At 31.2% G+C, this 11,287-nt stretch overlaps 1 protein-coding gene across 1 annotated transcript; it reads right to left on the reverse strand.

The window, feature by feature from the left end:
- Positions 1–97: 97 nt before the first annotated feature.
- Positions 98–3,344, reverse strand: LOC121244577 (FCS-Like Zinc finger 14-like). The gene is made up of 2 exons (XM_041142710.1): positions 2,472–3,344; positions 98–502 (listed from the first exon to the last, which is right to left on the reverse strand). Exons 1-2 carry the CDS (start codon positions 3,032–3,034, stop codon positions 343–345), a joined length of 723 nt encoding a protein of 240 aa, XP_040998644.1. The 5' UTR covers positions 3,035–3,344; the 3' UTR covers positions 98–342.
- Positions 3,345–11,287: the final 7,943 nt, after the last annotated feature.

Consider the following 11,287-nt stretch of genomic DNA (forward strand, 5'->3'; position numbering starts at 1 on the left):
GAAAAGTCAAAGATGCCTCACAAAGTCGGCGATTAAACTATTCTCTCTCTCTCTCTCTCTCTCTCACACACACACACACACAAACACAGAGTAACAATTTCATATAATAGAACAATTATTATAAATGTTTTAAGAATGCAAATCTATATATGTTTCTCTCTTTTGGGTTCTAACGAATTTTCCATTCGATTTTCTTGTAATCTGGGATATAGATATCACATGCTCAAACCCTCTCAAATTTGATCAACCGCTTAATGTGGCGGTGAAACCAGTTTTATTAGACACCCTTTCACGTCCTTTTAGTTCCATCTTATTCACTTTATGTAAGTTTCATAAATATGTTTATGCCGCAGCAACGCCAGCAAAAAACGCCAGTGGACTGGAGCAGGGAGACGCAGAGTAATCAAGTGGCTTCAGTGCTCCAGATGCACACTTATCTTTGTAATCAACCCTTTTAATGTGTTTGTCACGGCACTCGGAACTGCAAAATGCTTTTTCCCCCCTGCAAAGGTCCATAAATGTTATCTGTGAGAACTTCATGTATGGTGAATTGAGAAGGTGCTGAAGTATTATCCCAAAAAAAAATTTACAGTTCCAATCAGAAATCAAAGCCCCCAAGAGAATCAAGACCACATAAAGAAGCAAACAAGGGTAAATGTCTCCAATAAATAGAGGGGCAAAGGAGAAAAGGACTGCCAACTTGTGAACCATATAAGAACCAAGTGGTGCTTTTGCAATTACTCATCTGAAGTCCCCACCTAATTAAATCTAGGGACAAAAGATGGTCAAGCCACAATCATGCTGTAACTAGTCTCTTAGAAATACCAAAGATTTGAAACTACGTAAACTCATGCCGCAGGTACAATAAAAGAGAATCCGCTTGATAACCCAGCAAAAAGATTTGAAAAATATGAATCCCAATCCAGTAACAAGTGTTGGATGTTAAAAAGAAACATGCAAAACATTAACCATCACTTGGTTGCCAAGAATATCCTTAATGGTTTTTCTTCCACCATGGGGGTGGTGAATGGTTATAATAATACTCAATTCCAGTATTCACTTGTGAGAATATTGTCTCTTGTGTAGTTGACTGTGATAGATCATGCAACTTGATAGTGTGAATTAAGGAAACAGCAGTCATCCTAAACATCTGAATTTCATCTTCAAATGCTATAATAATTCACACCTGGTGAAAGAAGAATTTATAATCTCAACAAACAGTGAGATTTCTATTGTTCAAGCAAATGACAAGAGAAACCAGCTCCTTCTAACCTTGACTGCATTGTTTGTGATAAAACATGTGTAGTCTGGAAGCCATTTGGACAAACCCTAACTTAATTATTTCTGCCAAGGATTCACTTGGTCCTGCTTCTCAAAGACATTAACCCTTGACATAAGCTTGTCACAGTATCATCAAATATCACCACATCTCACTCGTATCAAGACTTTTTATTTATTAACATTTTTTATAGCAGCATCACAGCCTTGGGGACTGCAGAAGCTACATCAACCCAAAACCCATAAATTCCATGTTCATTTTGATTTCCCAGATGAAGAGAATGACATTTAGAACAAATCATTCTACTGATCTAGTGACATGTGTTCAATAATGCATAAGAAATAATACGAATCAATAACAGAACTCTGTCTATCTGCAGGGGACTGCCATGCATTTGGACCTAAACTCCAAAACAAGGTTCATGGACTAAATTGCTGACTCTCTGGTTTGCTAATATATTTACTTGTAGAAAGAATCCATTTGGAGAAGTTTCAGAGTGACTAGGCTGTATGAGGGGTCAAACCTTTCTAACTATATGGAAGCAATATACGTTCAATTAAATACATCATGAGTCAAACAGCTCAAGGACGAATTATCACAGGCAGAAAGGTTTCTGTTTCTAATATGCACCTTTGATCAGCCTAACAACGATCTCAAAAAATCACAAAACCTGGAACAGCCTGTACTCAAAGACAGGACTTCAAAGGTAAACCAAAACTTATTCCAATTTAGATCCTCCATTTCATTTCAAAAGCTAAACTAAAACGCATATACCAAGTACCGGTCGACAGATTCACTTGCCAATCATCACTAGAGTAATATCTAACCGTATCTATTTCATTCAAGAACGACTGTGAAACCAAAAGAACAAGTAAATCCACAAAGACCGCCATTTTCTTTGAACCTTCTAAACTTCAAACGCGTAAAACCCTTCCGAACATTAATTTCCACATAATACAATATTAACAGAAAACGAAACAAGAACCATGTTCCAAAATTACTCATGCTCAATCCACTGAGTCAAATAATTAAAATAGTTCAAGGAACTAACTTTTCAACCAAATCACACTCCAACTCGAGACCCACGACATAATCCAGAATTCACACGTCATAGATCATTAGCGATTCCAGCGAAACCAGAAGTATAAAAAGAAACAACATAAAAGACAATGAACTCTACGTTTTTCTTTACCTGTACATGAAGATGTCCAGCCCATGAAGCTGCTTTTTGCAAAGATAGCAAGTACTAAGAAAATCAGCAGTCCAAAACCCCCTACTTACTTCACCAACATTCACAGCGGAAGCAGAAAACACTCTTTCGCCACTACCACTCATCCCACATGCATCACCGCACCAATCACCGACAACCCCATCAAGCTTATCATCAAAATACACGCGTTTCTCAACCACGTTGCTCCCCAAATGCGAAATCACGCATGTATAGCTCTCGGACATCTCATCTACGTCCTCATCTCTCTCCTCATCATTCAGTGGACCTCTAAAGTTAGCAGCTGCCTTCGCAGACGAGACGATTGGGATCGGTGTCGATCTCGGCGACAGCACGGCTAAATTCTCAGGAGTTTTGTAACTCAAATCGGTCATGGCAGCCACTATGCCAAGCCCAACCACGCCACCCTGGAAGTTTCTAGGAGATTTGGACGGATTCGGAGACTTATCGACAGAAAATGATTCTGACAGGGTGGTGAAAAGGGAAAGACTGATGGTGGGTCTCTTTTTTCTTGGGAAATTCTCCATGTTCCGGGAAAATTAGCAACTGGGTATCACCAAGAACCCAACTCTTTGCTCAGGAAAACCCGAGTTAAAAGAAACTTCTGCTAAAGAAAAGAAAAAGTGATAGAGTTCTGACTCTTCTCGCGTCTAGGAAACATTGAGGTGTAGAACAGATATCATCAGAAAGAGAGAAACTTGAGCTCAATTAGAGGAGCGATGCAGAGGTAAGTACAGTACAGATTATCCTTTTTTCCTAAATTGAGAGAGAGAGAGAGAGAGAGAGAGCACCATTCAGCCCCCCTCTGGTCTCCAACTCTGGTGGTTTCTGAGAATATAAATAGACAGTTTCCTCTTTCCTGTCATAAAATTGGTTTATAGAAGAGGAGTGGTGCTAGTAAGCCGCCAGCTTTGACAGGTGGGCGCACGGTACAAATTTATTTTTTTTCATATTTTTTTATATTTTTAAAAAATAAAAAAATTTATTAATATATTAAAGATCACTTTCTTATTTATTAAATACAAAAAATATTTTAAAAAAATTTAAATATACAAACAGTGGCAAACTCGATACTAACATTTATTAAAAGAGGATGCTTTATTTTTTATTTAATTTTTAATAAATTATAGATAAAATTTCATAAAAATAAATTGATATAATTTTTTTATAATATATTAAATATTTTTATTAATATAATTTTATATAATATATTAAATATTTTATAATAAAAATACTTTTATAATTTATAATATAAAGAAATTTCTTTTGCAGATATACGGTGTATCCCTTTTGATTGTCATTTTAATTAAGTGAGTAATACCGCTCAATCTTACCGTCAGTTACTTTTGTAACTTTTATTTTATTTATATTTTTTAATATTTTTAAATATTTTAAAAAAATAAAAAATATATCAATATATTTAAAATCAATTCCTTAATTACTAAATAAAATAATAATAAAAAACTATCAAGCGGTACACTTGAGCGATACCATTGGCAACAAAATAGTTTTTCTCTTTAATTTTTTTTTTTTTTTTTTTTTTGTTCAAGTAAACTACTATTTTTTTAGATGAAAATAGAAACCCAGTTCATCAAAAGTTGTCTAAAAATCAAGAAACTTAATTATACAGAGGTTGATCCTTTCCACTATAAAATAACAACAAAGAAAGAGGAATTTGGATTAGAGGGATGTTGTCGTAGGCTTGTGTCGCCGCTGCCCATTGTGTCAAGTTGTGCGCGCATCGATTCATTGAACGATGTATTTTTCTAGCTTTCCATTCTTTGAAAGAATTGTGATGATGCTTCATGTCACCCACGGTTAGAATCATGGTCCAATCTTGTACAACAGCAGAGTTGGATATTGCCTCGATGGTGGTGCTTGAATCCCCTTCCAATAAAATTTTTTACAGACCCAATCTTTTTACTTCAATAACTGCCATCAAGGCTGCCTTGGCTTCTCCTAAATTTGGACTCACACTGCATATAAAATCAGTAATTGCATAGATGGCTTCTCCTAAATCATTCCAACATATGGCTGCTGTTATAGAACCTTGGGCACGAACTGCAACATCGAATCTAATGAGAAAATGGCCTGCTAGATGATGCATTAGTTCCATTTTGAGTGATTGATCTTTAATATTTACCCAAGCAGCTAAGTGTTGATTGAAAATTGAGGAAACATACTCTATGAAGGGAAAATGTGTTGAAGAGGAGAGAACCTGAGTATGGATTTTCTTATTTCTGAGCAACAAGATACTATCCATAGCTATAACAGCAAAAAGTTAGAAGGAGTGACATTCTTCCTTGGGGATTTTAAGGACGGCTGAAGAATTGATGATGTTTTTTACCCAAATAAGAATGGGATGTCTTGAGAAAGAAGAAATGTCAATTGGCCATTTAGAATGTCTCCACAGAATTCTAGAGTAAATACAATTGAGGAAGAAATGAGAGATATCTTCTGGTTCTGTATTGCATAACAGACAGAAAATTTGATCTTCATTGAGATGCATGACATTGTTGATCTTTGCTTTGGTAGGAAGGATATCATGGCTTATGTTTCTTAAAAATAATTTCAATTTATCCTGCACTTTCAATTTTTATAAAGTCTTCCAATTGAGGGGTTGATTATTGGGATTGGATTTGAGGATTATTGTCCTTGACAAGTGCAGCATATGCTGATTTGATTGAAAAATTTTTAGAGGAATGGTGAGTCCAATTGATCTTATCTTGAACATTCTAAAAATTGTGATTGGCCAGAGGAATTTTATAGATTTATCTTGAGGAATGATCCGAAAAAAGAATATTGAAGAGAAGAACATTCCAACATCTTGGTTCCTCTAGAACAGAAACAGGCATATTTCTCTTTAATTAATGCAACTTGTAAGATCTTTTGCATAACAATTACATAACGCGTGGCAGACAGACATATATTAATTAAAAAAAAAACCTTAAAATTAAAATGTCAGATTACATCAGTAGTGTTATATGACTGTTGCATCATCACCACTTTGATTACCCTTTGCTCATTTCTTTTTTATTCTCTTCTTATAATTGGCCTCAAAGATTAGTTTTTGGTGTTTCTTTCAAGCTCTTGATTCTTTTCTTTCTCCAATTATTTTACATTATTTCTTTGTGAGCATCTCAAAATCATATGAGCTAAAACAACCAGTGTTCTTATATGAAAAATCTTATTTATTTTTATAATTTTTACTCATGTAATAATATGTGCTGTCATGTCAACTATTAATATACTGAAGATTATGAAATTTGAAAATTAAAATTTAAATTAAAAAATTGATAAAATTGTTCTTTTACTCGATACATTTAATATTGTGTGTAAAAAAATAAAGCCAAACTTGCTTGGTTGTAAGTTATGGAGTTATGGAATGAGATCTTATTCAATGTCTAAAGATAGAAGGAAGACAAGATCGATAAATATCCATGATGATAGATCGATCTTTTAATCAAGCTAAGAGGAAATGCTGCGAGGATGATGTGATGAGCTGGATTTCACCCTCAATGATAATATCTTCGACAAGAAAAATGCTGCATCCACCGAGGATGCAACACGAGAAAAGTTACCGATTGATATTTTATTTTTTTACCTAATTATTAAGAAAATGTTTTTAAATAAGTTTGTGAATTTTTTTAAAAAATATTTGAAAAAATACAAATTAAAAAAAAAAAATACATTTTACACTTAATCGGCAGAAATCCTCTAGTACCACTCTCAATGGCCCGCCCTAGCAGGACCCCTTCGACAATTATATCATGTAGCCACGTCACCTTTATAACATAAGTTTGTACCAAAAAACTTGTATCGAGAAGTTTGGGATTGTATGATTTACAATCTTTCTATATTAAAGAGGTGATGTGATCTCTCTCAAAATGAGATTTTTATTTAGAGAAGAAAATGGAAATATATGAACTTTATTTTATTTTATTTTTATTGGCATTGGGTGCTTGATGAGAACATCTCGACTAATCTAAAAAATGCACAAATTGCAAACTAAGATTTAGATAAAATTTATACATTTTTATAATACGGAAAGCAAAAGAATATGTAGAGTTTTATATGATCATAAGATTTATTATAAGAAAAATACTTATTTGTAGCCAGTTATTTCTTGTAAAAATAACTATTTTTTGTTAAAATAAATTTATTTTTATCGCAAATGATCATTATCATCACAAATAATTCTTCATAAATACTTTTTTTCTTGTAGTGATTCAAACACAAAATGCTCTCAAGATGCTAATATTTTTTATTAAATAAAAAGATTCAAACATTAGTGCTCCTTTTAGATAAGGTGCTATGAGATTTTGTTATAACATACAAATCTTCGTCCCCCCTTTCTTTTTTTTTTTTTTAACTAATTGGAACGATTACCCAACACTACAAATTAATATATCGGGATATGGCCCATTTAGAACATAATTTAATTTGGTTAAATAAATAGGTAAAGATAAAAGAGCACTACTAAATGCAAATGCATATCATAAAATATGATATTAAATTCCAATTTAATCCTTATAAGTAAATTACATCAAAATCAATCATATATTTTAAAAATTGTCACAATTTTCTTGACCGAAATTGACAAACTCAAATAAGAGAGATATAGACATATAAAATAGGTTCTCATGCAGCATTTTGAGCTACTTGTGTGATTTTTTTTTATAAAAATTAAATATTCAATAAATATCGTAGGTCTAGTTTATTCCACTCAAAGTTATCTTCAAATTCGATAAAGAACTTGAAGGAGCTCTTAATTAAATTAGTAAGTATCTATATAAAGTTGCCTTTTATTATAGAAAATTTTCATATCACCATTAGAATATAAAACTAAGTCCTAAAAGAAAGATTCTATCCACCGTCCTCTTGTGTTTGGTTGTTGAACCAAACTCAAATCATCTTGTACCAATCGTTGATGGAATCCATTACTTTTTCAACTTCTCATAAAAAAGTTAAACTCATCTCAGTCTATTTCATACATTTTAACATAAAAAGTTAAATTCATATCAACTTAAAAAATTTAAACTCATCTCAATGGGACTCACAAAATACTACTATTTACAACTCAACTCAACTTAACTTAACATTCAAACGTAAATTAATCTCCATTCCCTCACCATCCTCTTATGTGGCATCCAATAATTAGATAATAAATTATAAATAATAAATTACTTTTCAATCATATAATATCACATTAGAGAATGATGTAATATTTCTCTAAAACGTACTTCCGATATGTGAAACACAGATTTTTTTTTTTTTTTTTTAATATTGATGGTGTTAGTTTAGGGAGGCAATGTCACCAAATGCATTCCTCCAACCAAGAAATAAGAATTCAAGTTGAATTTGAACTCCATTCGGGTCAAAGAAGAAATTTGAACTCCACCAATATTTCTTTTATTGGAGTAATTTGCCAAACATTCCCATTAAATTTTCCAAACTTTATTGACCCACATGTAACATGTCCACGACATTTTAAAAGAATTTTTTCCACCAACACTATAAATCCTTCTCATATTAACTTTAGATTAAAAAAACATGAAACCTTTACTCATTGGACAAAAAAAAAAAAATCTTAAAATAAAAACATTATTAAAATTTTTTGTAGGTTTTTCTTTGAATCATTCTTGCAAATTATCACTCAATTTATAACTACCATTCATATTTTATATATATATTTATATATTTTAATAATTTAGGGGTAATTAGAAAAATTAATAATGTAAAATTAAACACAATTGGTGTGGTGATTTATTATTTTTCTTTTAGTTTTCTATACACATCTAGAGTTGTTTTCTTTTCCATACTTTATGAATGATTGAACCACATGAAATAAATTTTGCTTGTAATTGGTTGGTGTGACTTTACCTGAATTTTAAAAAAATAATAATGTATTACTTTTTTCCCATCTCTTTAATTTTATCGAGTTTACACCCTCATGAATCATGATAACCTTATCTCACTGCACATGCTAGCATTATCACTTTCTAACGAGAGTAATGCTACATATAATTATGAAATATGTAACTGTCATAAAATTACTTTGAAAAAAAGTGAGATCTATTTTTAAAAAATTAATTTTTGTTACGTAGGTCCCGTATTTATTCTTTTTTTCAAAATGATTGCGCGGCGCTTGTGCACTCATCATTACAAGTATCATTTCTCTTCTAACAACATGATGCATTTATAGAATGATCTTTTTTTTAAAAAAATATTGTATTCCAATTCATGTTCTTTTTGGTTTTAGGATGTATACAAATAAAAGATAGAGTTCATAAATGAAAGAATTTATTTAAGCATTTTCTTTAATTAAATGTCCACGTACTTTATAGCTAGTAAATAAAATTCTCATTGAGAAAATATCTAATTTTATTGATGGAATAATATTTTAAGCAAGTCATCAAGAATTCTGATTTTCTATTCTTTTAATTTTCAAATCGTTTAAAATCAAAAGTAATATTAAATACAATTTTAAGATATGTAAATTTTGTACACGCATTTTGAAAAAGCAAGATCAATTATGAAAATGCTGTTTTTTTATGTAGATCGTCACAATTTTTTCTTACCTTTTTCTAAATGAATGTGAGACTTGCATAATCTAAAACTGTATAAATCATTTTTCTGGAACCAATACAACTATAAATTCTAGATGGAAGAAGTTATCCTCTTATTTGATTTTTTTTTTTATTTAACTTAGTAGATGCCATCATCTACGTTTCTTACTTGTGTGGATGATACCCTTCATTTTATGTTTAAATGTCAAAGTGAATGCATTGCAATATATATCTATATATATATATATATATATATATATATATATATAGATCTATAGCACTAATTACACCATAAAAAATGGTCTCAATATACTAATATTTATTTCATGAAGACAAGTAGAACACCTACAAATTATAAAGTAATACATATAGCCCACTAATGACTACAATAAAAAAAAATAAAAATGCAAATTACTATCTAATATGTAAATTTGATTGAGATTTGCCTTTTCAATTTCCATGCTGCATGCCTCTTGTAATGCAACATTGATTATTATATATAGGTATTTTCTTATGCACATTAGAAGAGATAAGAATACTAGTGTTGAAGAAAAGACACCCTTCTTACTCATATATATATATATATATATATATATATATATATATATATATATATTAAGGTGGTTAATTGGAATTTGTGCTTGGCAAGAATTTTAATATTTTTATGCTAATTGAACTTTATATTGTTATTATTATTATTAATCTCTCAATTTGATATTGTCATTAGGGTAGTGGAGGCTATAACATTAATTAATTTAATTTTAGATGATGGTTGCCATTAATCTTATAAAAAAAACTAATCTAGCTACCTAATAAATTAATTTTATAGAATAAGGTAGCTACACTACAATTACCTCTCCCTTTTTCATGTGTCCAAACTACTTTCACTAGGTAGTACCTCTTTCTTTTGATATACAAAAAGTATCAATTAAAGATCATGTGTTGGTATTTTTGGTGTAAACAGGCCACTTGATTTTTATGAGGTCCTTAAACTTTTACAAAGAGTATTTGATCAATCATTTCTTTTTCAGATAACAAATGCCAAGAAAACCAATCAACTTAGCTTTGAGCGACCACTACTAAAATGAGATTTCCCTTTTCCCAAGCTTTGCTTGGGGTATTGGGCTACATTAAATAATTCATTCACTGTCCTCCATGGGACCTCTGTTTGAAAATCAGTGGATGTAAAAAAAGATATAATATTTACAGTTATAAAATGTGTAAGTGTCGTGTACTCCTTTTAAAAAAAAATAAGTAAATATGTAACTCGCATGAAAAAATTAATTTTTTAATAATAAATTCCACACTTTTTCTAAAAAAGTGCACAACATTTATACAATCTATGACTGTATCTAGTAATATTACTCATACAGAAAATGTATTATTCTTCAAAGTTCTAAGATTTTTTTTTTTATCGATGGTTAGGTTTGTAATAATCGATATCGTACTGCATACGCTATATCATGAGTATCAGTCGCGAAGGGAGGTGATATAGAAATTACATCGAAATATCTTCTTATGATATATGGAATTGACAACAACAACTCAATGTGTATTGTATAGGATGGGTCTCCATGGATGTCGGGTCAAAATTTAAAATTCTATAAGCTTAAAATTCAACTAAATTAATATCTAACAGTTTTAAAACTTTTATATCAACCATTAGACCCTTTAACATGGCACCAAATTTTATTAATAGTGACAGGTTGGTGCTGCTAGCTTTCTCTTCTTTGGTAGCATTAGTCCAAAGAGAATTTTATGAAGACCTGATAAAGAAAGCCAAAGAATCAAAGCTGGTAGAGTGGGATATTTTGGGTTAGTGCTACACTCAGCCTCAAAATGGCTATTAATATTTTAAAAGAATAGCTAACACAAGAAGGCTGGTTTCCACTAACTAAGCCGAAAGGCACCACTCTTTAGTTTGCTCTCTTTCAAAGAACATGCATCCTGTCCATCAATATATAGGAGACCAGATCTCATTTACCTTTTTCTAACCATTAATGGATTCTCTTGGACAATGGGAAAGAGTTTGATACTCCATGATCATCATATATAGATGAATTCCAAGAGAAAAAGAAAAGTAAAAAAAATATGATTCTAGGCCTAGAATATCATATTATGATGGTGGTCTATGCCCAGGGAACATGTTGGTTAGCCTTTTTTCTTTTTACAAATGAGATGAGGTGAGTTGAGATTAAAGTTAAAAAGTTG

The sequence above is a fragment of the Juglans microcarpa x Juglans regia genome, chromosome 8S (genome assembly GCF_004785595.1).
Source record: "Juglans microcarpa x Juglans regia isolate MS1-56 chromosome 8S, Jm3101_v1.0, whole genome shotgun sequence".
Lineage (NCBI taxonomy): Eukaryota > Viridiplantae > Streptophyta > Magnoliopsida > Fagales > Juglandaceae > Juglans > Juglans microcarpa x Juglans regia.

What these genes read in the sequence shown, in the direction of transcription:
- LOC121244577 (XM_041142710.1), bottom strand. Translation starts at nt 3,034, where the DNA reads ATGGAGAATTTCCCAAGAAAAAAGAGACCCACCATCAGTCTTTCCCTT. An exon ending in CTGGACATCTTCATGTACAG is followed by an intron (nt 503 to 2,471) that starts GTAAAGAAAAAC and finishes GGACCTTTGCAG; the next exon opens with GGGGGAAAAAGCATTTTGCA.